Raw genomic sequence first — 27,800 nt, 5'->3', positions numbered from 1 at the left:
GATGGTGGAGAGCAGGAGCCTGTGCCAAGCCTGGTAGCTGCAGCCCTGCTGCTGTGACATGAATTGTTCGTCAGTTGGAGTGAGAGCTGCTAATGTGAACTATGACAATAAACTTAGGGTTTACTCATCCTTTCAACATGGCTGTTTTGGCCACTCCGAAATTCCAGTTTGTATTTTCCTGTGTATCGTATTAATTTACAAATAATTGAGAGACCCTATTCAAGACATAAGCACTGGTGGCATATGTAAGGTTGAGTTCATTTCTTGACCTGTAAGAGGGAGAAATCAGGCACTACATAGGTTTAATAATAGTTTGTGCACAGACTAATTATATTTTCTTGAGTATATTACTGAGAATTGTTTGAACAAATAATGCACTATTCAAAAATTATTAGCATATAATATTCCCGGAATGTCACTCTGTGTATCACTGTGAAGCCTAAAATGTCTGGGTAGTCAATGTAAAGTCGTGGAAGCAGCTACAAGAGAGGTGGGCAAACCACGGCCCGCGGGCCCCATCCGGCCCACGGGACCCTCCTGCCCAGCCCCTGAGTTCCTGGCCTGGGAGGCTAGTCCCCAGCCCCTCCCCCGCAGTCTCAGCGCACTGTGCCACCGGTGCAATGCTCTGGGCGGCCAGGCAGCACAGTTGCAGAGCTGTGGCCTGACCTGGTGCACTGGGTGGCGAGGCTGTAGTGCCGCCAGCCACTTGTGCTCCAGGTAGCACAGTAAGGGGGCAGGGAGCGGGGGGGTTGGATAGAGGGCAGGGGAGTTCGGGGTGGTGGTCAGGGGGCGGGGGTGTCGATAGGGGGCAGGGCGGTCAGAGGGCAGGGAACAGGAGGGGTTGGATGGGGCAGGGGTCCCGGAGGGCAGTCAGGAAGGAGGGGGGTGGTTGGATGGGGCGGCGGGGGGCAGTCAGGGGCAAGGGTTCCGAGGGCGGTCAGGGGACAGGGAGAAGGGGTGGTTGCATGGGGCAGGGGTCCCTGGGGGCAAGTCAGGAATGAGAGGGGGGAGTTGGATGGGGCGATAGGGGGCAGTCAGGGGTAGAGGGTCTGGGGGTGGTGAGAGGGCAGGCAGTAGGGGGTGGCGGATGGGGTAGGAGTCCCGGGGGGGCTGTCAGGGGACAGGGGCATTGGATGGGGCAGGAGTCCCGGGGGAGCCGTCAGGGGTGAGAAGCGGATAGGAGGGAGGGGCTGGGCCACGCCTGGCTGTTTTGGGGGAGACAGCCTCCCCTAACCGCCCCTCCATACAATTTTGGAAACCCGATGTGGCCCTCAGGCCAAAAAGTTTACCCTCCCCTGAGCTATAAGCATGGTCGAGAGCTCTTTTTGTTCAGAATATCACCAGGTTGATCCATCACTGGGTTTTGTGATCTGTTACCATCCAATTTTTACTTCTCAGCCATTTTTGCTTTTTTACACACACGTCCCCCTGTGCCTGTGCAATTGCATGGGCTTTCAGCTGCTAGGTCCTGATCATGTGTGTGTGATAGGTATAAGAAATGACAGTAACTGTTCAACCGTTTCCTTTGTAGCAACATTGTTGATGCTCAGAATTACCGCCTTATTGAGGACCTGTTCAGGATTAACATGTCAGAGAAGAAAAGGTGCAGGAGAATTCTTGAGCAGGTATTAGAGGATGTTCACTGATATTGTGTTATTTCCCTCCATATGGTCACTGCAGGATCAGGGCCCATATAATTAATAGCTAATGCAAACTATTGGTTGACAATCTGAAGGAAGTGAGTCTGTGAAGGAGGAGAGCAAATCATTGGTGGTTGTTGGAGAAGAGGAAGACTTTTTCACACATAAGGGTTGTGTAGGAAAAAAGTCATGGTAATGTGGGAGATGACTAGGGTCACAGTCCTACTTCCTTTAAAGTCATTCTGAGTACTGCCATTGACTTCAGTAGGAGTAGAATTGGGCCCAAAGGAGCCATCAAAACAAGGTGGGACTGGATAGAGCATATGGCATACAGTGAATTGGGGAGGAGTAGATGGAAAGAAGAACTAATATACAGGGTAAGCAAAGCTATGGAGAGCTTTGAATTTGGATGTCCATGTAGGTATGTTCATTATTAATGAAGGCTGCATATTACAATTCATATCCTTTTAAAAGTGCTGAATTTCAGACACTACATAATGCAATACTATCTGAATTTGTAGCATTTTAATTCTACTTTCTTTGGTTATGATGCAGGCTTCCAAAGGAGGCTGTAAAGCCCCTCATGCTATGATATCTTCCTGTGGCATGATTCCTGGAAACCCTTATCCCAAGGGGAAACCAAGCCGGATAAATGGAATTTTCCCAGTATGTGAAGTCTACTTAAGTTCTTCAAAGTGCTTTTGATTTAGGATGTACTGTAGTATACCTGAACTGCTGTTCATTCAAATGAAAGGAGGACATCTTGGTCTGAGTGGAATTAAAAACAATAACTTTTTGTCATAATTTGCCTAGTAACCATTCATAGTGAATAATTAAAAAGAACTCAGATTTCTTTTATACAAGAAATAGACAGAAAATTTTTTATCTTGTACCACAAACATGCTATACAGAATCATGGAAACTAAAGGTGTAAAAGGCTTATTAGTAGAGTGATTAACTTTTTGACATAATATGGGATTGATCTCTGCAATAGGTTTACTAGTCTTGGTTCAGTTTTAAATGTCCTATGCTAAATGCAGTCTGTGAACTCCTTGTAGCTTATCTTTCTGGTGGCAAGGACCCCAGAACTGAATGCAGAATTCAAGGTGTAGCAAAAACTGTGACGATTTAATATGCTTCTATGTACAAAAGTCCAGTGTTATAATGCAGCCTAACTGGAACTTTCTTAATTATGATGCAACAAATCCAGAACACAGTTCTGTATTTTGGAATGTGTGACTGAGACTATCAAAATAGCTGTGAATTTGAATATTATTCAGAATAAGAGTAAGGTGAAAACCTTTATCTCCGCTTTCTCCTATTTATTTCTAAATAAATGCTTAATAACTGATGTTTTTTAATGTCTTAGGGAACACCTATCAAAAAGGAGACTGAAGAATGTACTAATGAAGGGAAGGGAATTGCAGCCCGTATACTTGGACCATCCAAACCAGTACGTCTAAAAAAAAAAAAAAAATCATGAGTCTTATGAAATGCTGTCACATCACTAGAAAATAGCGAGACTTGAAGGGGGTATGAAGAAGCCCCATCTCTACTTTCTTGTCATTAAGCATTGATGGCTTTACTTAAGCTTCTTAACTGTAATAAGAATGCTATGCAGTGTCCCAGTATTTCTATATTTTTATTCACTATAAAGAGAGAAATTCTGCAGGGGCTTCCATTCGATACAATATGCATGCATTCTAGGACAAAATATCAGCTGGGCTAGTAAGAGGAACCAAGCCGGTTCCCTTTGTTCATCATGACCTGGTCTAGAAGTTTTAACAGCCATTCTGGCTTTGTTTCATGATCTGTGAGGCTTTTCCACATCAAAATCTAATACACAACTCCTGAAATAAGGTGCTTACTGAGGAAATTTATTCTATGGCAACACAACTAAATTTCTGATTAAAAATAAAACTTTTTTTTTTTTTAAAACAAATGGACAGCAAAGTACTGAATCTGACGTTTTCAATGTGAGTTGAGAAGTGTTGCAGAAATGTATGACTAGTACTTCTGTTTCCAGGTGTTTCCCAATCTAGTGGCTGTATTTTTTTTTTTATTTATTTTAAGGACTGGATAATTTTATGGCCATAGATTACATTTGTGGTTATGCAAATTAAGAGAAGGGAAACAGAATCCAATGCTTCAGGGCATGAAAGCTTCATGGATCAGGAAAGACTTTCCTTTTTTTCCCTATCCTATTGCTATATTACACAATTATGTTATTACAACACAGTATTTCACCTTCTTTAGAAGCATTCAAGTATTGGCAGCTTTAGAGACAGGGTAGCAAACATAATGAATCAGCAACGTGATTTGATACAGCAAATTCTCTTTCCCAGGATAAATAACAATGATTTGTACAGTATCTAAGCATCTAAATACTAAAATTTTTGGCAGAGAAACATATTACTTAATGCTTTTTCACTTTTTTTTAATGTAGGCTCCAGCAACATACAACCCACACAAACCTGTTCCGTACCCCATCCCACCATGCCGGCCACATGCAACTATTGCACCAAGTAAGGCTTCTTTGTGCTTTAGCTTGATCCTATTATTTGATCTATTTGATTTTTTTTTTTTTTAAAAAGGTTCTAGTGTGGTGGTACGTTTCTGGCCATAGTTACCTTTTTAGTTGGCTGTGCTCCCTGTGTGTATTCTGGGTCCTAGCTCTAACTTCTCCTGTTATCACTATAGAGGCAATACCATGAGTGTGTGGGCTTCTTTTCCAGATTCTGCATCATTCAAAGAACTGTCAGCGCCTTTCTGATTGTAGAATCTCTTATTACTGGAGGTGACATGCATTCCAGAAAAGATGAGGATGATAACTATAGAGTTCTTAGAACTCAATTGAATATAAATATTTGACTTCTGTATCATAAAAGCCAATACAGAGTTTGTTGTTGGGAAGCTGGATGTGTTCTTTGAATCTGGCCATGAAAAAGATATGCTATCCCTTTTAGGGTATGTCTGCAAAGCCAGTGGCAGCCTACAGCAGGGAGCCTTCAAGCTCATGTCAACAGACTTGGGCTCATGCTACCCCACTAAATATAGCTGTGTAGACTGCTTTGAAGTTGCCGTTTGAGCTGGAACTTGGGCTGTGAAGCCCACTTCCCTCTCTAGGCTTCGGAGCATGAGCTCCAGCCTGAGCCATGACATCTACAAGCTATTTGTAGCATGGTAGCACGAGCCCTGTGAGCCTGAGTCTGTCACCCTGAGCTCAGAGGCTCGCTGCCCCAGGCTGTGTAGATGTATCCTTAAAGGCAAAGACCACATCGTCAACATAAGTGAGTTTATTTCAGTTGCTTTAAGCTCCTTTCATCAAATGCTACAGTGCATTAAGAAACTGCATTGTAACTAGTTAGTAAATAAAGTGAACTGAGCCTTGCTTCACTTGACTGTTTTTGAGTCATGAGCAAAACTTACATGTAAGGTGTTTCGGTATATATCGGTGGGGAGTGTTTGTCCCCTCAGTGAATGTAAACTGCTCCTTAGATCTTTGCCATAAACCGTCATGCAAGGAATTTTAATACCTGTAGCATGACGGAACCTCTAAAACTTGAATGAAAAGTGTGCATATCGGAAGTTACTTGATGTTCATAAGCTCCTTTCCATGTTTTGAGTGATTTTGATAGTGCTGTCTGTATCCTATATATGTGAATTTGCATATATGCTTTTAACACCCTTTGTCAGGGTGTAGGTACATCTTTTCATACAAGCTCTGATGTCCCTCTTCACTGCAGTAACTCAGTATTAAAACAGTACAACAGTGTGTGCCAGTTACTATACATTATAGGAAGATAAGGATGCTATTTTTATGATAGGAAACATTTACTATACCTAATCTATCAAGATCACCTGCTTTAGTACCTTATCATTTAAAGAGATGTTGAAGGACGACAGTTCCAAAGTATGACATTTACCATGAAAGGACTCTTTCTCTTGTAAATCTCCTTGCCAGCGTTGATGGATTTTTTTATCATCAACCCTCCAAAAACAAGGGTTGTAACAGCCTTAGGGTGGGAGTTGTTAGGATGGGAACAACAACAAAAAATACTGTGACCCACATATGCATTTCGTATCATAGGTTCATAGATATTAAGGTCAGAAGGGAACCATTATGATCATATAGTCTGACCTGCGCAATGCAGGCCACCGAATCTCACCCACCCACTCCTGCAATAAACCTCTCACCTATGTCTGAGCTATTGAAGTCCTCAAATCCTAGTTTAAAGACTTCAAGGTGCAGAGAATCCTCCAGCAAGTGACCCATGCCCCGTGCTGCACAGGAAGGCAAAAAAACCCCAGGGCCTCTTCCAGTCTGCCCTGGAGGAAAATTCCTTCCCGACCCCAAATATGGCGATCAGCTGAACCCTGAGCGTGTGGGCAAGATTCACCAGCCAGATACCCAGGAAAGAATTCTCTGTAGTAACTCAGATCCCACCCCATCTAACATTCCATCACAGGCCATTGGGCCTATTTACCATGAATAGTTAAAGATCAGTTAATTGCCAAAATCATGTTATCCCATCATACCTTCTCCTTCATAAACATATCAAGTTTAATCTTGAAGCCAGATAGGTCTTTTGTCCCCACTGCTTCCCATGGAAGGCTGTTCCAGAACTTCACTCCTCTGATGGTTAGAAACCTTCGTCTAATTTTAAGTCTAAACTTCCCGATGGCCAGTTTATATCCATTTGTTCTTGTGTCCACACTGGTACTGAGCTTAAATAATTCCTCTCCCTCTCTGGTATTTATCCCTCTGATATATTTATAGAGAGCAGTCCTGTCTCCCCTCAACCTTCTTTTGGTTAGGCTAAACAAGCCAAGCTCCTTGAGTCTCCTTTCATAAGACAGGTTTTCTATTCCTCGGATCATCATAGTAGCCCTTCTCTGTACCTGTTCCAGTTTGAATTCATCCTTCTTAAACATGGGAGACCAGAACTGCACACAGTATTCCAGGTGAGGTCTCACCAGTGCCTTGTATAATGGTACTAATACCTCCTTATCTCTACTGGAAATACCTCACCTGATGCATCCCAAGACCGCATTAGCTTTTTTCACGGCCATATCACATTGGCGGCTCATAGTCATCCTGTGGTCAACCAATACTCCAAAGTCCTTCTCCTCCTCCATTACTTCTAATTGATGCGTTCCCAGCTTATAACTAAAATTCTTGTTATTAATCCCTAAATGCATGACCTTACACTTCTCACTATTAAATTTCATCCTTTTACTCCAGTTGACGAGGTCATCCGGATCCTACTGTATGATATCCCGGTCCTTCTCTAAATTGGCAATACTTCCCAGCTTTGTATCATCCGCAAACTTTATTAGGACACTCCCACTTTTTGTGCCAAGGTCAGTAATAAAAAGATTAAATAAGATTGGTCCCAAAACCGATCCCTGAGGAACTCCACTGGTAAACCTCTCTCCAGCCTGACAGTTCACCTTTCAGTATGACCCGCTGTAGTCTCCCCTTTAACCAATTCCTTATCCACCTGTCAATTTTCATATTGATCCCCATCTTTTCCAATTTAACTAATAATTCCCAATGTGGCACCGTATCAAACGCCTTACTGAAATCTCGGTAAATTAGATCCACTGCATTTCCTTTGTCTAAACAATCTGTTACTTTCTCAAAGAAGGAGATCAGGTTGGTTTGGCACGATCTACCTTTTGTAAAACCATGTTGTATTTTGTCCCATTTATCATTGACCTCAATGTCCTTAACTACTTTCTCTTTCAAAATTTTTTCCAAGACCTTGCATGCTACAGATGTCAAACTAACAGGCCTGTAGTTACCCGGATCACTTTTTTTTCCCTTTCTTAAAGATAGGAACTATGTTAGCAATTCTCCAGTCATACAGTACAACCCCTGAGTTTACAGATTCATTAAAAATTCTTGCTAATGGGCTTGCAATTTCATGTGCCAATTCCTTTAATATTCTTGGATGAAGATTATCTGGGCTCCCTGATTTAGTCCCATTAAGCTATTTGAGTTTTGCTTCTACCTCAGATATGGTAATATCTACCTCCATATCCTCATTCCCATTTGTCATGCTACCATTATCACTTCCTTTCTCCCATCTCTTTTCCCAAGACAGCATGGAATTGAAAGGGGCAAGAATTTTGCTCTCCCAGATTGCTTCAGAGAGCGAGAAATCCATTTATCTCAGTCTCCCGTTGACACAGTTTTTATGAGCCATCAGAGAGCTGCCCTAACTAAAACTTACATTGGAATACATACCTCTCATCCTATGCAGCCTGGAGGGTTAAGTGGCTTTGCTTTAACTAATAAGGGAACATTTTAGAGCCTTGAAAGTATCCTTGTATGATACAGACTAGTCCACTCTTAAACCATTTGTTTGTATTTATTGACTTTTGTTTGACGCATATGTGTGGTCTTTGCGTTTTTTTAGGTGCTTACAACAACGCCGGTCTAGTTCCAATGGCCAGTGTCCTAGCACCAAGCTTACCAGCTCCTCCACCATATACTCCTAATCAAGTGGGATCAGGTAAAGCATGTGTGTCTGTATAAATGCTGGCATAAACAAATTTTTTTAAATGTGAGAATGGATAACTTATTTCTGAAGTTGTTCTGCCCTTAAATAACTCTTGTTCTCTACATAGAAAACGAAGACCTTTCCAATCAGGCAAAACCTTCCCAAAATCAAGGTAAAGTGCAGCAGCTCTTCAGGGAAAATCTGCTGTATTTTGATGTAATTTAATGCATTCCTTTCAGAAAGTTATAAATTATTTTTAAACCTCAAGATTTTTAACTTAATCTGAATGAACATTCATACTTTGTATTTTTAATTGTATGCATATTTGTCCAGATAATATAGCAAACAACAAAGACAAAGTACTCTTAGAAATGTAGTGCACTGAAATTCATTATTAGCCACTGTTTTTCAGTTGCTGAAAAAATTGCTTTTTGCCTAATTTGGGGCCTGATCAAGTAGCATTTTTGTGTATGTAAGTCACAATGGGAGATTTGAGTGCACAACCGCCACATTTTGCTGATAGCACAATATGTGCACAGCTTGTAACTTGTTTAAATCCAGTATGTGGGGAAGGTTTCATTGCTGATACTTGTGCCATTCCTATTATGTGGCAGAAGCTAAAAACAAAATAACCTGAACTTTTTTCAAGCTGAATTTGTCTTCTGTTATGCACATAAGCAAGTAACCAAAACAAAGTAAAATGGCCATGTTAAAGGAGCTAACATTAAAAATTCTGGGAGAATGTTTTCTGTCTGTTTTGTCTCCATCCCCTGTACCCAGGTGTAGTTGCTCAGGAATTTTGCTACTTAAAGATACGCTTTGTTATACGCTTGTGATAGATACACAGGTAAATCAATACAATTAAAAAGACAACATCCTCATCGAAAAGCAGAGTACCAATAACAGTCCTTGGCTATCTTGAATCTAGATTTCTCTAATACCAACTTTGATGGGTCAGAGCCAAGAACTGTGGTCATTAGTTAATTCTAGGGCTGTCGATTAATCGCAGTTAACTCATGCGATTAACTCAGACAAATCAATTGCGAGTAAAAAAATTAATCACGATTAACTGCACTGTTAAACAATAGAATACCAATTGAAATTTATTAATTATTGTGGATGTTTTTTACATTTTCATATAGATTGTATTCTGTGTTGTAATTGAAATTAAAGTGTATATTATTCTTTATTATAAATATTTGCACTGTAAAAATGATAAACAAAAGAAATAGTACTTTTCTGTTCACCTCATACAAGTACTGTAGAGCAATCTCATTGTTGTGAAAGTGCAATTTACATATGTAAATTTTTTTGGGGGGGGGTTACATAACTGCACTCAGAAACAAAACAATGTAAAACTTCAGAGCCTACAAGTCCGCTCAGTCCTACTTCTTGTTCAGCCAATCGCTAAGACAAACAAGTTTGTTTACATTTACAGGAGATAACGCTGACCTCTTCTTATTTACAATGCCACCGGAAAGCGAGAACAGGCATTTGCATGGCACTTGTGTAGCCAGCATTGCAAGGTATTTACTTGCCAGATATGTTAAATGTTCGTATGCCCCTTCATGCTTCGGAGGACATGCTTCCATGCTGATGACACTCATTAAAAAAATAATGCATTAATTAAATTTGTGACCAAACACCTTGGGGGAGAATTATATGTCCCCTGCTCTGTTTTACTCGCATTCTGCCATAAATTTCATGTTATAGCAGTTTCGGATGATGACCAGCACATGATGTTCATTTTAAGAACACTTTCACTGCAGATCTCACAAAATGCAAAGAAGGTACCAACATGAGATTTCTAAAGATAGATACAGCACTCGACCCAAGGTTTAAGAATCTGAAGTACCTTCCAAAATCTGAGAGGGATGAGGTGTGGCGCATGCTTTCAGAAGTCTTAAAAGAGCAACACTCCAGTGTGGAAACTACAGAACCCAAACCACCAAAAAAGAAAATCTACCTTCTGCTGGTGGCATCTGACTCAGATAATGAAAATGAACATGTGTCGGTCCGCACTGCTTCTGATTGTAAGTCAGCAGAACCGATCATTAGCATGGACACGTCCCCGAGAATGGTGGTTCACATGTCCCCTGGAATGCATGAAGGGACATATGAATCTTTAGTGCATCTGGCACGTAAATATCTTGTGATGCCAGCTACAACAGTGCTGGGAGAACATGTGTTCTCACTTTCAGCTGACATTGTAAACAAGAAGCGGGCAGGTTATCTCCTGCAAATGTAAAACAAACTTTGTTGTCTGAGTGATTGGCTGAACAAGAAGTAGGACTGAGTGGACTTGCAGGCTCTAAACTTTTACATTGTTTTATTTTTGAATGCAGTTTTTTTGAACATAATTCTACATTTGTAAGTTCAACTTTCATGATAAAGAGATTGCACTACAGTACTTGTATTAGGTGAATTGAAAAATACTGTTTCTTTTGTTTTTTACAGTGCAATTACATGTAATAAACATAAAGTGAGCACTGTACACTTTGTATTCTGTGTTGTAATTGAAATTAATATATTTGAAAATGTAGAAAACATCCAAAATATTTAAATAAATGGTATTCTATTATTGTTTAACAGTGTGATAAATTACGATTAATTTTTTTGATCGCTTGACAGCCCTAGTTAATTCTTCAATTTGGAGTTCAGGAGGAGGTTGTAGAAAGAGAGTCCAGGACGTGGAGCACAGATCCTGGTTTTTTGTAGAAGAGGACAGAAGTGAAACTTTTTGCATTTTGTTTGCAAATATCTAAGATGTTTAAGTTTGAAAATATTAAGAGTTTTTGCGTATATCAGTTTAAACAGTATCCTAAGATCTTAAGGCTGAGTTTTCACTGGTGGAGAACTTAAGGTTATAAAGGGGGCAGAGGTAAATTTAGGGTATAACATGGAGTTAAAGAAGCAGTAAGTTTTGCCTCCTAGATCAGTGTTCTGTTCATGGTTAAACAGAAAATGTTAATTTTTAAACAAAATATAAAAGTGATTACAACATGCCTTATTTCTCACCCACAATGGAGCAAAGGAATTAAATTAAAAGTAATGGGAACAAAGAACACAATAGCATTTATAGGGAGAGCAAGGTGTTATAAAAATGCTATGGAAGTGACTAGAATTAAAGGGCTCAATCTTTATGTAGTATTTACATAGCACTCCAAATTAGTTAAAACACAGTTTAGCACAAATTTTGGGGGTGTTGAGGTCAAACAGTTCTTACTCATGGAAATGCCCACATTGAAGGGGAAGGGGCTATTCACATTTAGTAAGAGTTTCAAGACCCATAATAAGCTCTGAGACACCAACTTTCAGACCTAGACTTAGTGTCCTCTCTCTCATTTAATCTGGTAGTGTGCCTTCCTGCTTTCCTCTGGAGAGCATCCCTCTTTGTTTACTTTGTAGGGTTGATACAAGCTGAACTTTGTGGTTTTAGCTGTAGTGCATTGGTACTTGAAGATGGGATATTTGATCCTCGGTTGGAACAAACTATTTTTAAAGACTTCGTTTTTATGGGCAGGTTTCAGTGTTAGCTAGTACACCTGTAGCACACATGACTCTCATAGTGCGCTTCCTCTACTGTCCAGATTGTGATATACAGAATCAAAAACAGTGAAAGAATTAAACCTACCTACCAATAAAATAAAATAACCAAAAACTTCTTCTAAAATTATGTACTCTGCAGTTGTGGACTGGATTCCAACAAACTTCTGTAAAATCCTGGCATTCTACCTGTTCTAGAATTAGTGTAGACCCTCATATAGAGCTCATGTGGAGAGCAGAAATGGTACCAGTGCTGAATGCTCATCCTATTATGGGTGCTGCTAGATGTTAGGGGCAGAAATTTGCTGTTTACCTGTCTTACATAGAGAGATCTCTGGGAACACATTTGAAGATTTAAACTCTCTTGCACTAGCTCATGAAGAAGTTGTAAATGCCATAGAGTGGGTTAGACATAATTGCTAGTGCGTGTAATAGATAATTATTGAAGGGAGACACATAGATACATGTAGTCTACTTTCTGCATACTGCACGGCATATATCACTTATATGTAGATACCTCTATATTTTATCTTCATAGCCTTCCATGTAGATTGTGTATATACAAACATGTATGTTACTGCTTGTGTATCATATTTTTTAATTATATAAGATGCATTTGTGTTGAATTGAAACATTTCTGTCGGTTTCAAGTATTCTTACCAGTTTTGTTTCTTTGCAGCTTTTTCTGCACAAGCGAATCAGCTCTTTACTCCTCATGGTTCTAATCCTTCAACACCTGCTGCTACTCCAGTTCCTACCCCATCCCCTGTCAAGGCGATAATAAGCCATCCATTAGCACCTGCCACTGCAGTCATCTCTGGGATGAGCATGTCTACCCCTGTGCTTCCTGTTTTCCCAGGGCAGGTCTCCTCTTCCATCCATACATCTCAGCCATCAACCCCGACCCCATCTGTCATCAAATCCCTTTCATTGCCTGGTGTTCCTGTCACATCTGTTCATAGTGCAACCTCCATCCCTATTCCTGCAGTTTTCTCCGGACTGGCTTCTATCCCTGCTGCTACGCCAGCTCCACAAGGTTCTTCCACACCATGTGCCACACCTGCCTCTAATGAAGCTTTTGCATCTGCTTCTGCACCATTTGCTGGCCTCCCTTTTTCTGCAACCTCTTCAATTGCTTCAGTTAATAATCCTACTCCATTGTCATCAGTTTTTGCTGGCCTCCCTTTGTCCTTGACCCCCACTCCTCAAGGGATATCTAGTCCCATTCCCTCTGCAATTGCTAGCTCTCCTGCCACTAGCATCTCTGGCCCACTTAGCTTGCCTAATCCAATTCTGTCTGTGTTAAAGGGATTTCTGACATCAAATGATACCTCATTAATCAATGCTTTACCTTCTGCTGTGACGAGTGAGCTTGCCTCTTTATCTGCTCTTGCTAATCAAAGCTCTGAGCCTCCTGCCTCCTCTGTAAACAAATGTTATACTCCATCTGTCACACCTACACCACAACGTTCTTCCACGCCAAGCCTGGCCATTTTCCCGGGTCTTCCATCTCCCTCTGTAGCCAATCCTAGTCCCACTCCCCCAACATTGCCAACGCAGTCACCGTTAACCACTTCACAGTCTATTATACCAGTCAGCTGTGGCGCCTCCGTTGCGCTTTTGCATGGTGCAAGCCCTACTAATCCTGAGCAGCAGATTTCATCAGCCCCAGTTGCCACAGGTATTCCAGTTCTGGTCAAAACTGAACCCATGAGCCCTACTCTCTCAGCCTTCAAAGGCCCTTCTCATTCGGCTGGCCCATCTCATGGCACGCTAGGATTGTCAGCGCTTGGGCGTGCATATACCTCTGCAACTTCAGTGCCAGTCAGTTTACCTAGTTCCCTTAATCCAGCATTATCAGGTCTCTCCTCTTTGAGTGCTCCCTTAAACAGCTCCACTTCTCTTGCCTCTATTTCCCTTGCCCCACATGCTTCCTCTGCTCCAGTTGCCCCAGTGTTTAATGGACTTCCTCCCTTCACGTCTCTGACCAGTAACTTTGCTTTTACTGGTAACCCAGCACTTACACCACCGGTCACTGTCCCAGGGTCTTTGTTAGCCACTCCATCTACAACTGCTTCATCTGTGTCTGCTTCTCATGTGAATTCTACAGCCGCTGTTCTCTCAGGACTCACTGCTTCAGCAACAGTCTCTGCTTCACCCTTTCCGCTTAACTTGTCCAGTGCCGTCCCCTCCCTATTTTCTGTCACCCAGGGGCCTCTGGGATCATCAAACCCATCCTTCCCTGGTTTCCCTGTCTCTAACACACCCACTGTCACTCCAGCTCTCCCTTCTTTCCCTGGCCTCCAGGCATCTTCTGCAGTAGCAGCAGTTGCACCGCTGCCGGCAGCTGCCACAGCCCCATCTCCGGCTCCGGTCCTGCCAGGGTTTGCCTCGGCCTTTAGCTCAAACTTCAACTCTGCACTTGTTGCACAGGCTGGGTATGTTTCTGTTTCTGAAGGAGGTCAAAACCATTTCTTTCTCAGCAAAACATTGATTTACTTTAGACATAGATGGTATTTCCAGGCATAGTTATAAAGTACTTTTAATATTTTAAATGGTTACTTCAGCAGTAGATTTCCATCTGTCTTTAGAATTTAAATGAGGAGGCCAGTCTATATTTTGCAACTAGTGTACAGGATTCCAGTTTCTATAAGGTCCAATCCTGCAAGGTGATGAGTGTCTTCAGCTCTATGTTGAGAGTACTTGGCACCTCCTACAACATGCTAGGATTTTGCAAGAATGGGTCTAAAATATGTATCAATTTACATACTCGGGTAATAGCAGACAATATCCTAGCTTTTCTGTGTCAAGAAAAATATCCAACACTACATTTTCACCTACAGAATATTCATGCACAAGCAGGTAACTGCACACAAGATACTGGCTTGCATGCTCAAGTTGCATGTGTGTACCAGTGTCCTGGCTTATACATGCAAACATTGTGTGGATGCAGCTTAGGTGTGCTGTTTGGGAAACTTAGTTAATTGAAGTTTAGAAACCCTGGTGCTGTTAGCGAGATAAGAAATCTATGATAAAATATTGTTGAAAGTGTTCCTAATAACTGCCATGTCTTGGTTATTTCAGCCTGACTTCTGGGCTGCAAACCCCAGGAAATACAGTTTTCCCTGGACTCTTATCTCTTCCTGGTATACCTGGATTTTCCCAAAGTGCCGCACAGTCTTCCCTGCAGGAATTGCAGCATAGTGCAGCAGCGCAATCAGCGCTACTACAGGTAAGCTGCATATTTCTTGATATTGCACTGCCTTAAGGCCCCACTGAGCATTAATTGTTCAATATCAAATCTTTGCTTTTAGAAAGCATAGCTTACGTTAAAGAATTGGCTACAAGACTGATACAGTACGCTCTGATACTCCAACATTCGCTTGTCTGAAGATAGCTGTTGCTCTTGGTGGACTGGACTCTCATCAGTGGCGCTTCAGCTGACTTTCTCTAAAGGCTATAGATGTGTTAAAACCTTTCTTATGGGTGGCATTGTAAAAGTGGGGAGGAGGAAAGAAGGGGACAGATCTGACGTGTAAAATTTGTAGTATCTTGATCTAGTGCACTGACCACATGGTCGGGAGACCTGGGTTCTATTCCTAACGCTAATTTTGTGATTTTAGGCAAATCACTTAATCTGTGCTTCATTGGCTTTTACAGACGGAGAAACCATTTTCTTTGTAAAGTCTTTAAGATCTACAGATGGAAATAATAAGGGAACAAAGAATTACCTACAGGATTTTAAAATTATACCCATATATATTGTACGAATGGAAGACATTGTTCTTGTTTGCATGCTTTGATCACTGAAATTATAATTTAAATATAGATCTTAGTAAAAAATACAATAAGGTTGTGAAGGAAGGCTTAATGTTAGAAAATTAGTGAAACTCGTCTTAAAACCTCAGTCTTAAATGAAGCCATCTGGAAAACCACCCCTCTTTACCGTCTCTGTGAATCAGACTGCTTTCCTAGCATTCTGTAGTGGCTGTAGAGTAGATATACAACAAAGAGGACCTGGGGAAATTATAGACCAGTCAGCTTAACTTGGATACATAGAAAGATACTGGAACAAATTATTAAACAATCATTTTTTAAGCACCTAGAGGATAATAGGTTGTAAGGAATAGTCAGCATGAATTTGTCAAGAACATATTATTCCAAACCAACCTAATTTCCTTCTTTGACAGGGTTATTGGCCTAGTGGATGGGGGAAGCGGTACACATGGTATCTTAATTTTACTAAAGCTTTTCATACAGTCTCACATGACATTCTTATAACCAAACTAGGGAAATGCAGTCTAGATGAAATTACTGTAAGGGGGGTGCAAAACTGGGTAAAAGACTGTACTCAGAGAAGTAGTTCTCAATGGTTTGCTGTCAAATTTGGAAGAAATATCTGGGGGGCAGGCCCACAGGGGTCTGTCCTGGGTCTGGCACTATTCAATATTTTCATTAATGACTTGGATAATGGAGTGGAGAGTGTGCTTATAAAATTTGCAGTAGAGGTAGCAAGGACTTTGGAAGACAACATTAGAATTCAAAATAATCTTGACAAATTGACTTGAAATCAACAAGATGATAAAGACAAGTGCAAAGTACTACACTTAGGAAGAAAAAAGTCAAATGCACAACTACAAAATGGGAAATAACTGGCCAGGCAGTAGTGCTGCAGAAAAGCATCTGGGGATTACAGTGGATCCCAAACTGAATACGAATCAACAATGTGATTCAGTTGCAAAAAGGGCTAATATCATTCTAGGGTTTATTAGCAGGAATATCTTATGTCAGACACAGGAGGCAACTGTCCCACTGTATTTGGCACTGATGAGGCCTTAGCTGGACTATTTTGTCCAGTTCTGGGTATCACACTACAGGAAAGATAGGGACAAACTGAAGAGAGTCTAGGAGAGAGCAAGAAAAGTGGTAAAAGGACCTGACCTCTGAGGAAAGGCTAAAAAAGAAAAATCTCTGTATATTAAGTCTTGAGAAAAGAAGACTGAGAGGGGGACCTGAAAAGTCTTCAAATTATGTTAAGAGTTGTTATAAAGAGGATGGGGTTCAATTGTTCTCCATGTCCTCTGAAGGTAGAACAGCAATGGCTTAATCTGCAGCAAGGAAGATTTAGATTAGGAAAAACTTTCTAATGATATGCTTTGTTAAGGTCTGGAATAGGCTTCCAAGGGAGGTTGTAGAATCCCCATCATTGGAGGTTTTTAAGAACAGTTTATCCAAACACCTGTCAGGTTTATTTGGACCTGCCTCAGTGCTGGGGGCTGAACTAGATGACCTCTTGAAGTCCTTTTCTGCTCTTCATTTCTATGATTCTCTGTTTCAGGGGGAAATTGCTATGTAATTAAAGAACCGCCTACACTTAGATATACTTCCTGCCCCTGTCTCCCTCCTCCGCAGCACGCCCAACACGCTATTCTGAAACTTCTCTTGTTAAGAGTTCTGTAGCATGAACAGGAATAGTTCTCCGCATGGCTTTTTTTTTTTTTTTTTAAGTTCCTTCCTAACCTGCCTGCTTTCTCTTTCTTGAAGGCACATTCAGCTTCAGCTCTAGAGAACTATCCAGCTCAGCCTGATGGTTTTGCTAGCTATCCCTCTGCACCAGGAACACCGTTTTCACTGCAGACAAGTCTACCCCAGAGTGGATGGCAATAAATATCATCTTTTTCTTGACAAGCAAGACATATTTGAAGACTGCAGTGGTGGCTTGACAGAGCCTGGTCCTGTTGCCATTAAGTCGATGGCAAAATACACATTGACTTCAATGGGGACATGATCTGGCCCAGAAATTGGGACAGAGAAGGAAGACAAGAGAGTGAAGAGATTCTGGGAAACTGTTCTTGTGTTGGATTACAAACAAATCCATGATTACTTGCTTTGAAACAATTTAGGACATGATCCTGTGATGTAATGAACATCCTCAACTTCCTCTGTAGCTAGGGAGTTGGATGTTTGTTTCCTCATAGGACCAGGCCCTTTAAACACAGACTTCCTGTGTAAATAGAACGATTTGCAGCGAAACGGTATGGGGAAAATGGTATTCTAAATAGTCTGTGGTATTTTTCACCCATCATTCTTCTCAAATGTGTATGGTATATGTGGTAATGTAGAAAGAACATCTAGATTGAAATTAGACACTTAAAGCTGTAGACAATCCTTAGTGTAGATGCACATCTCTGGTTACCATCAGTAAGAGTTGTGTGCGCAGATCGAGGTCCGTGTATGGCTCTTGGGATTTATTCTCTCCTTCATATGCATGAGTAACTCTTTATTAGCATCAGTAGTATGTCAAGAGGAGACTAGATCAGGTTCTTAAAATGCCATATGAAATATTGTTGTGGACCTGCTGATGAACTGAATACTCCTCTATCTGAGTCAGAACAGAAGAAAGCCAGACAATGATGCTGTACTCCATTCTGGGATAGGAACTAGTTACTTTTAATTGAGTAAACTTTAGATAGCGAGGAACACTTCTTTGCAGAAATGCAAACAAGCCTTTCATTTTGCCTCCAGGATATGCTCTTTAACATCCCCCTATGTTAATGGAAGTAATTGTATTGCACATAGACTACCTATCCATCACTGTTTGCCGTAGGCTTTTGTGAATGTTTACAGTCATGGACCAAATATTGCTGTCACACTCATGTAACCAAAACTTGGTTATATTCCATGGACTAGCAAGTGTGTGAGTGAGTGCAGAATTTGGGCTATGGATTTTTAGCATTTTTCCTTGGAAAACTTACATGATTTTAAAGGTAAATAACTGAATTAACTGCATTGGCTAGGAATGGTATAACACAGCATATGGAAAGATCTTGCTTTGTAAGTAAAATGCAGTGTGTGCACTCATAATAATTGTAGTACCTGTGGCAGTGTGTAACACATCATTGAATATCATCTGTTTAAGAAAAACTCTTGATCAAGTTCTAAAAGACAGTAGAGATGATGATATGCAATCATGTGATTTTAAAATAAACTGTAGAAGATACACTGTAGAACAGTTCTGCACCTAGAGTTTTACTTTTTTAAAGAGGGATTCTGCTGGAAGACGTTGCTAATGTATTTTCTTTCATTGTGTGAACAAACTTTTTTAAAACCTTAATGGGAATTCCTGTATTAGTTTTTAACACAATTTTTTAAAATAAGTTTACACTCATGGCACAAAGGCTTTAGTGACTGTTTGCCTAGTAGTTTATAAAACACTTGAATAAACAATTTTTTACAAAAAAATTTCCTAAAGTTTTATCTTAGATTAATGGAAGTGAGAGATTCTATGGTATAATCTAGTTACTTAAAAACCAACAGTGCGATACTATAACAAATATCCTGCTGAATATGTCTGAATCAGACCAGTATTTAAATACATTATTTGATTCTATAATACTTTAAACTGCATGTAACTGTCAACAGCGAGAAGAGTGACACAGCTGTTTTCAAATGTCTGAGATATAACTTATCGGTGAATGAAAATCTTCCAAAGCAAGACCGAACAGTTGCTGCATACATGCTTTGATACTGAAGCTGGGAGAGGAGATGTCTCTTCACTGTTTTCTTCAACTTGGGCCCAATCCTACAGTGTGCTGAGCAGCCTCATTTTCCTTTGAAGTCATCTTGTGGGTTCAGCTGTCTTTTTCCAAAGCTACTGCACAACTATTACTGTCTAGCACTTTGTTAGTTTTCAGGAGGCGGAAGATAAGGTAACAGATAAGGTTTCTCGTTTCAATTTAATATCGTGGAAAGTAAGCATTGTGTGCCAGTGAAGATCGATACTGTCAGACATAGAGCCTGCACCATTTTGGGGCCAGGATATGTAGTCCATGTCCAAAAACATAAAGGCAATTGGTCAAATTTGGATCTAGTGTAAGTGGGTGCAACTCCATTGAAGACTGCAGTTGCTGTACCTGTTTCCATCAAATCCGAACTTGGCCCTGGTATATTATGTCGTTGAGTTTGCCCATCAAATCTCTATTATTGTGCTTTACAACAAATATTAGGCAGCAGATATGGTACTTGTACACAATACATAGAAAATTTGGCTGTGGTTTAGCTACCCACTTCACTCCCCATGTAGGGAGACTGTTTCTGACCCAGCTGTATTAAAATGTGGACCACCCCAGTTAGATCTCTGTTTTCCAAAGATACAGCAGATATTTCAACTCTTGAGATGAATTCTATAAAGCACTAGAGTGCCTTGGGTCAGGCATCCAAGTGCAAGTCAAATGTTACCTTTTAAGCAAAGTTAGCAGTTCACAGAAGAGCCAATGTCAATTTGCTTCCCATACTCTTTCCCACATCAATTACTGATTTGTGAATATTTTACCATAGAGTAATGGAATCATAGATAAGGAACTTCAGTAACCTTGATTTTTGTTACTGCAAGCAACAGTGCGGTGTATTTAGTTCCATGTTTTCAGTTTTTATTTGTTAAACACACACATTCCCAGAATTTTTTTATTTTATTTTCCAAACATTAAAACCGGGATGAAATCGAGTTTAAAAACAAAATTAGAAACATTGCGGGGGAAAAAGAATTCCCAAAAAACTTTCATAATCTACACATTTTACTACAGTATAATTGAAACTTTTTTTTTTTTACCAAGGTATTTTTTGTCTGAGAGCTAGTAGTTTTTCCTGAAATCGTGGCTTGCATATGCTCACATTTTTTTTTCGAAGTGTCCTCATTCACATTGAGTCTCTTGCTGTCTTGGAGGTAGTCCAACTTTGAAAATATGCACTCTGTGTCAGTAGATCGAGAGGATACACTCAAAGCTTGCTGTGCCACTTTGCTGAAGTGGGAAGTGTCTTGATGACTGTTCCAAAAAACTAGCATATCCAGTTTCACGTTGTCAGGGTTAGGCATGTTCATGTAAGTAGTAAATTCCCCTTTCAGATTTTAAATTTCATCTTTAGTGGCAAATGGTTGAAACTCTGGCATAACAGTCCAAGGCTGCTGCAAAATTCACCCTAAGGAAGCGGTGCAACATCTGGATGACATGGCGGGGAAGGTGCCCAATTTCCCCCATCATAGTTCTGCTCTCTCAGCACTTCCTCACTTTCACTAGCTCTGCCCATGATGCACAGTAAAGGTTAAGACCATGTGAGCCAACATGTGGGTTTTAGCGCATTTAGAATAGTCTTCTATTAAACGGCAAGTGACTCTCATAACTGCTGCTCCACTCCGATACCCACACAAGCAAAGTGATGTGCATAGTTTAGGTACTTCATGCTTTTGGGGGGTTCCCACCTTTAAAAATATGTAATGATTTCAGATGCTTTCTCCCAAAGAAACTGGGCGGGAAACTGTAAAACAAACTCACTCTCTGACTGCCCAAAGGGAAATACAGTGACACTTTCAGGGAAAAGAAAAAAACATCAGCTGCTTTGTCATCTTCCAAGGGACATATTTCTGATCCCCATCAGGATTTCTCAATACACAGCAGGGAGCAATTATTATTACTGTTATGTTTTAATAGGTTTCAGGGCCAGCTCTACCGTTTTTGCTGCCCCAAGCAGGACATCTGAAGACAGAAGCTGCTGCTGAATTGCCGCTGTGGCAGCCAGAAGAGGAAAGCTGCCACCGAATTGCTGCGCCGCCGTGGAAAGGCACTCCTGGCACCCTTTCACGGTGCCGCCCCAAGCACCTGCTTGGAACGCTGGTGCTTGGAGCCGGCCCTGGGCTTTACATTACCTTCAAACGTAAAAGACTGCAGATATTGTTTCTAATGAACAGCATTATTTTCAGTAAAATCAGAAAAAAAACCCAACATTTTCTGGGACACTTACTTGTTCGGTGTCTGCTTCAGGAACGTGCAACACGTGAAGCATGAACCTACTTTTACACCTGTCAAGGTCCCTTCCCCACTCTGAACTCTAGGGCACAGACATGGGGAGCTGCATGAAAGACCCCCTAAGCTTATTCTGACCAGCTTAGGTTAAAAACTTCCCTAAGGTACAAACTTTGCCTTGTCCTTGAACCCTGTGCTGCCACCACCAAGCGTGTTAAACAAAGAACAGGGAAAGAGCCCACTTGGAGACGTCTTCCCCCCAAAAATATCCCCCCAAGCCCTACACCCCCTTTCCTGGGGAAGGCTTGATAAGAATCCTCACCAATTGGTACAGGTGAACACAGACCCAAACCCTTGGATCTAAGAACAATGAAAAATCAATCAGGTTCTTAAAAGAAGAATTTTAATTAAAGAAAAGGTAAAAGAATCACCTCTGTAAAATCAGGGTTGTAAATACCTTACAGGGTAATCAGATTCAAAACATAGAGAATCCCTCTAGGCAAAACCTTAAGTTACAAAAAGACATAAAAACAGGATTATACATTCCATCCAGCACAGTTTATTTTACCAGCCATTAAACAAAAGGAAACCTAACGCATTTCTAGCTAGATTACTTAGTAACTTAACAGAAGTTCTGAGGCTGCATTCCTGATCTGTTCCTGGCAAAAGCATCACACACACAGACGAACCCTTTGTCCCCCCCCCCGCTAGATTTGAAAGTATCTTGTCTCCTCATTGGTCATTTTGGTCAGGTGCCAGCTAGGTTATCTTAGCTTCTTAACCCTTTACAGGTGAAAGGGTTTTTCCTCGGGCCAGGAGGGATTTTATAGCACTGTATACAGAAAGGTGGTTACGCTTCCCTTTATATTTATGACAACACCCTCCCCAAAAGTATGCTCTGCATGGCTTCTGCTGGCTTTGGGGGGAGGCAGATTTGGTCCAGCTGTGCATGTGTCTGGATGACTTCTCATTTGAAAGGCCACCAGGTGGCAGCAAAGAGATGGGACTGAGGAGCAGTCAAATTGCCCAACTTTTGCCTCAGGAAAGTAATTTATTGCCCAGCAAGTCACCTGATGCCTTTCAAAAGTAGCCCAGTTGGTCACAAATTCCTGAGGCTGGCAACACTAAGCTGGAGCTAAAGAGTCCAGCAGCTCAGGGTGGCATCCCTCCCCACTTCACCTGTGAGGCTGGGGGGAGGGGAGGGTTAGAACCCCAGGGGGAGCAGAAGTGAAGATGGGGAAAACTGGAGGGCAGAGCTGTGCCTAGAGGGGGTGTGGGGGGCCTGGGAAACCCACCCTCCCCCCATTCCATCCCTTCCCCCAAATCCCCGCCCCGTCTCTTGCTGGCCTCTGCCTTCTTGCCTGAGCGACACCAGGAGTCAGTGGAGCAGGCTGGCTGGGGCTTGGTCACTCACTGCTGCCGGCATCAGGCCCCCCGCTAGCCCTCCCGGGCCGCTCTGGACCCTATGTCCCGAGGCGTAGAGCCTCCCAAAGCATGGGGCCCCGTGGCGGTTGCCCTGGGCCATCTTATGGACGGGATGGCTCTGCTGGAGGGACAGGATTAATTGCAGGATAGGGAACAGGCATGTGGGGTGAGAACCCCTGGTGCAGGGGCCAAAAGCACATTACACAATACATTTGGGAGTGTAGGCAACAGTAATTGGCCCACACAGGATGTGTATGCAGTGTAGTTGTAACCTTGCTGGTGCCAGGATATTAGGAAGACAAGGTGGGTGAAGTAATATCTTTTATCAGAAGTTGGTCCAATAAAAGCCATTACCTTGTCACACACAGGATGGGCAGGGGACGTTAAAAACTCAAACGCCAGACCAAACACCACAACATCGTCTTTTTTATTTTAAATCTCCTAATTTTTTTTGAGTCGCTCTCCTGATTTTTTGGGTTCTGACTGATAATTTTTGAGCTCTTGAGTTTGGCTATAGTGTCAGATCTCTTTCTAAAATTTGTCTTTTACTTTCAACTGGAGATATTATTGTTTGCTGGAAAACAACAACCAGAAAAATGCAGCAAATGATATTGTGATAGTTTGGGGGAACTCTGTGTAAACGTATACATTCCAGTTTGATTTTATGAACTCTCTCTCTAGATGACTGTATTTTTCAGTGTGGAGCAGACCTGCAATGTCATGGTAGGAACAGACCATCACTGTGAATTGGAAACAAGGCCTTCCAGGGGCCCATCAACTCTGAATATCTTTCACCTGTGAGAACAAGGAGCTTGCTAAAAAAAGAGGGTGGGGGTGGGCCGACAAGGTTAAATCAAATTGGTTCTCCCAGTTTGTTTCCAGGGCTGTGATGATCTTGGGAGTATGTCAATGTGCAATTTATGAATTCTGTTTGTGATTACGATGTCTGTATGGTTAAGAACTGATGATTATCTTTATTGTGGTCATGCCTCATTTCTCTTGTGATAAGGAGCCTGGGCGAGGCACCTGTGTGTTCGTCTCTGACTAACCCATCCACATCTGACCAGATTTTCCCTGAACAGAACCATAGGCATGCTGCATCCTAGGTGCAGTAGTGCAAGTAGGGTGGTACTCTCCAGTATGCAGCACCCACAAGAAATTTTTAGGGGGTACTAGGTACCAGAAAGACTTGGGGCTAGCCCCCCCTCCCCCACTCCAGGGGTGGGGGTGGGGCTGCGCTCTGCTCCTTAAAGGTGCAGAACACGGCTAGGGAGGGCATTCATTCTTTCTATGGTTTTAACAGCACAATGCATATGCTAACAAATTTAAACAAAGGCTTTGTTAAACTTTGTTAGCGTCTGTATTGTGCTGTTAAATTGGTCAGGAGTCCTCAAGAGGGGTGGGGTGTGTGGGGGGGAAACGGAAGGTGTTTAAACAGTGTTTTTGATTCTGTTTCTCTCCACTGGGCTGAATTATCCATGACATTCATACTGCATCATACTGCATCACATGAAGTCCAGATCATTAGAGGAATGCCTCTGCTTGCACTGACCAGAGGATGTTTGGATTCTGATGTCAGCCCAGTTCTGCAGCCTGACAGGTATCAGGTGTTGTCCCCAGTGTACATAGAAGTCTTCTTTCCACCAAACTAGTCTAACATGTATTTTGCTAACGGGAGCAGCAAAACAAAGAAAACAAATGCCTCATTTTCCAGCTTTGTGGGTGAGAGAACTACAAGTGAAGATTATAATCCAGACACTGACAACCTTAAACCAGCTGCCTCAGGAATCTGCCAAGAACTTTGCTGAAAATATGTTCCTCATCTTAGAATCATAGAATACCAGGGTTGGAAGGGACCTCAGGAGGTCATCTAGTCCAACCACCTGCTCAAAGCAGGACCAATCCCCAATTTTTGCCCCAGATCCCTAAATGGCCCCCTCAAGGATTGAACTCACAACCCTGGGTTTAACAGGCCAATGCTCAAACCACAGAGCTATCCCTTAGCAATGGAGCTAAGACTTATCGCACATCTGACCACCTTTATTCGAAAGACGCTCCCTCTGATCTGACAGCTCAGGCATTGTCAGTTTCATCTAGAACAATTTACAAACTTGGAACCGAATCCTGTAAACCCTTAATCATTTGATCAAGCCCATTGAAAACAATGGGACTATTTGTATGTCTATGGACCACTTTTGTGGTAAGAGTTCCAGGAGTCTGTTCTGTTCCTATAAAGGAAGTTGAATCTCCAATTGAAATGTAATGTTTGGGTACAATACCATAATGCAGTTTAGGATACAGTTCTACTTAAAATTTGTCTTTTAATAAGTCATACATCTGCTGAAATGGCTCCTCACCCAACTCTCATATTCCATATAAACAGACTGAAATACTACATATTTGGGGGGAAAGTGAGTAGTTAAGCATGTTGATGTTTGTATATACAAACACCCATTTCATAACTGTACTGGAAAATATAGCTGAACTTAATTTTCTATAGAATTTGAAAAAAGTTTAGCAGCCCCAGTTTTCTGTGTTAATCAGTGTGAACCTGAAAAAAATGTATGCCTTCTAAGAGAAAAGAATCAGTCCACACTTACTGAAAAAAAAAAATCCTTCCATCTGGTGTTCAGAAGAGTGCTACAAGACACATACATAACCTCATGAGCAGAGAGCGGAGAGGATACCCTCCCACATTATGACCAGCAAAATAATAATAATAAATAAAATCTCAAAGAGGCAGAGGTTCACAAATTTGAAAACCTAAAAACCTGTGTTATGCTTCAAACCACCTCAGCAGATACCAGGTTTATGAACATTAAATAGTTAACAGCAAAAAAACACTGAAAGCCATTAACCTGAATGTGTGCCAACTAATATGCCCTCACTGAGTAAAGGTGCAGTCACACCTGAACAGTGAAAAATTAACTTTGCCCTTTTAAGCTAAACGGAGTCATGTCACTGGCTCCATCTCTGTTGTTACATAACAGATAACAAAACTCCAGCTGGTACTTATGATTATGCTATTTCTATGCATGTATATTCATCTTGGTATCTGAATTTATGAATATTAGCTAGGTTTACTATGTGTTTGCTCCTGCAGTAATGCCCACAAGGTATTTAGCCAGCACATGAAGGGACAAGTCAAGTTGAATGGCCCATTAAGGAACACTTAGCTCGCAATGGACCCTGGAAAACCTCTGTCTACACTTAATGGACCTTTTGTGAATGTTCTAACTAGAATATGTGTGGGAGTGATGGACACGTGACTTGCCCATGTGACTCCAAACACCATCTTTCACAGTAAGAACAGATTTCCCTTTACTTGGCACTTGGCAGAAGCTAAAAGGCCCTGGCCTGGAAACATATCCATTTTGCCTCTTTCCTGCTCTGCCCTCTTTCCTGCTCCAGCCTCTGGACTATGAACATATACAAATGGGCGCATTCTAACCAAGGGACTGAGGACTTTAAGGTAATCTGGAGCCTTCATATTTCCTTGATCCTTTGCAGATGGACTTATGAGTTGTATAGGGTACAGAGATTGTTCTAGCCTTGTAGATTGCTGATTTCTCCCTTGCAATGGTCAAAGATCAGATGTCTGCTGACTTTCTCACATGAGTCAGCAGCCTTTGATACCTGTGGTATAAGAAACATAACCCATGCTTGAGTGGTTTTATTCTCTCCTCTCCAAATGTCAAAGCCTGTTCCCATTGAACTCAATAGCAAAACTCCTTTTGATCTCAATGGGAACAGGATTTGGCCCCAAGGGATCAGAGAATGTGATTTTGATCAATTGCTTATCTGTCCAGAGAGAGTTCTCATGCATGTTCTGCCAGGCTGATTTTGATTACCCCTCATGTCATGCGGAGGAAAATGAAACAGTTGGGGCTGTAGTTCGATCAAGATGTACATGGCACACACAGTTCTGTGCCTCTTTTCCGTCAAACCCAGATGGCGCAGCATCTTAGTGCCTGGTGGAGAACAATACTTAGATAAAGACAAGTTGGCAGCAGCTTAGTTTGGACATAATAAAGGCACTGATAGTGTGTTAAGGGACAGTGGGGTGATTGTCCTTCCTATCCTTCTTTCATTGAAGAAGTTTTCAATTTGGGGTGCTGCTGGATCCTCAATGACACCTGGAAGTACAGGTGGCACTGGGGCCCTCCCTTTTTTAGGAGTCACGTGCCCTCCTTTTTGTCCCTCCCACGAGTGCAGTACCAGCAAGAAATAATTTCGACTTGCACCACTGCCTAGGTGAAAGTAGTTTTCTCCAGCTTGTCTGCAGAGAGCTAGAGTTTTAAGGAGTGGAAAATCCCCAGAAGAGAATAGCGACAGCAATGCCAGAACAGGGGTTTAAAAACACGAAGGCAGCTTACGTCAACCTAACTCTACACTACAACATTGAACATCTCGCTCATGTAAGTCGCCCACTACACCAATCTACTAACTCCACCTCCGTGAGAGGCGTAGCGCTTAGCTCGATGTAGTTAGGGTGATGCAATGTCTGTGTAGACACTGCTTTACTTACATTGCCTGTTAGCTGTCAGCCCCACACCAGGCTCACTGCTGCAGCTCCCCCTGCCCTGGGGCAGACAGCTCGGGGCTCACAGTGAAACTCACACTGTCTGCCCCGGGACGGGTGGACTCCAGCTATGAGCACCACAGGGCGTGGGAACTTCAGCTGTGAGCCCCATGCAGGGCTGACAGCTTGGTCTGTCGGCCCCAGAAGAGGAGGGGTGCTCCAATTGTCAGTGCCCCACAATGCCCCACACTATTAAGTTGGTGGAAGCACTCCTGATGAGGCCATGCACCACCAACAGGGCACGTAGTGTGGACATAAACCACTGCAGTAATTACTGCGGTGGCTGTATGTCAACCTAAAT

The 27,800-nt window shown here is 41.8% G+C and overlaps 1 protein-coding gene across 2 annotated transcripts in view; it reads left to right on the top strand.

Annotated features, from left to right (window-relative positions):
- PROSER1 (proline and serine rich 1) overlaps positions 1 to 18,865 on the top strand; it is a 31,631-nt gene extending 12,766 nt beyond the window's left edge. Inside the window, exons 5-13 of one of the 2 annotated variants that reach the window (XM_074960009.1) lie at positions 1,532 to 1,625; positions 2,196 to 2,306; positions 3,010 to 3,093; positions 4,087 to 4,165; positions 8,066 to 8,161; positions 8,277 to 8,321; positions 12,375 to 14,133; positions 14,780 to 14,927; positions 17,240 to 18,865. In XM_074960009.1, coding sequence (XP_074816110.1) covers positions 1,532 to 1,625; positions 2,196 to 2,306; positions 3,010 to 3,093; positions 4,087 to 4,165; positions 8,066 to 8,161; positions 8,277 to 8,321; positions 12,375 to 14,133; positions 14,780 to 14,927; positions 17,240 to 17,362 — 2,539 coding nt within the window. In that variant the 3' untranslated portion in view covers positions 17,363 to 18,865. The remainder of the gene's footprint in view (positions 1 to 1,531; positions 1,626 to 2,195; positions 2,307 to 3,009; positions 3,094 to 4,086; positions 4,166 to 8,065; positions 8,162 to 8,276; positions 8,322 to 12,374; positions 14,134 to 14,779; positions 14,928 to 17,239) is intronic. The other variant, XM_074960012.1, reaches the window with a different exon arrangement.
- Positions 18,866 to 27,800: the final 8,935 nt, after the last annotated feature.

This window comes from Natator depressus, chromosome 1 (assembly GCF_965152275.1).
Source record: "Natator depressus isolate rNatDep1 chromosome 1, rNatDep2.hap1, whole genome shotgun sequence".
In the NCBI taxonomy this organism is placed as follows: domain Eukaryota; kingdom Metazoa; phylum Chordata; order Testudines; family Cheloniidae; genus Natator; species Natator depressus.
The sequence above is the reverse complement of the archived record's forward strand: the minus strand, read 5'-3'. Positions and strand labels throughout refer to the sequence as shown.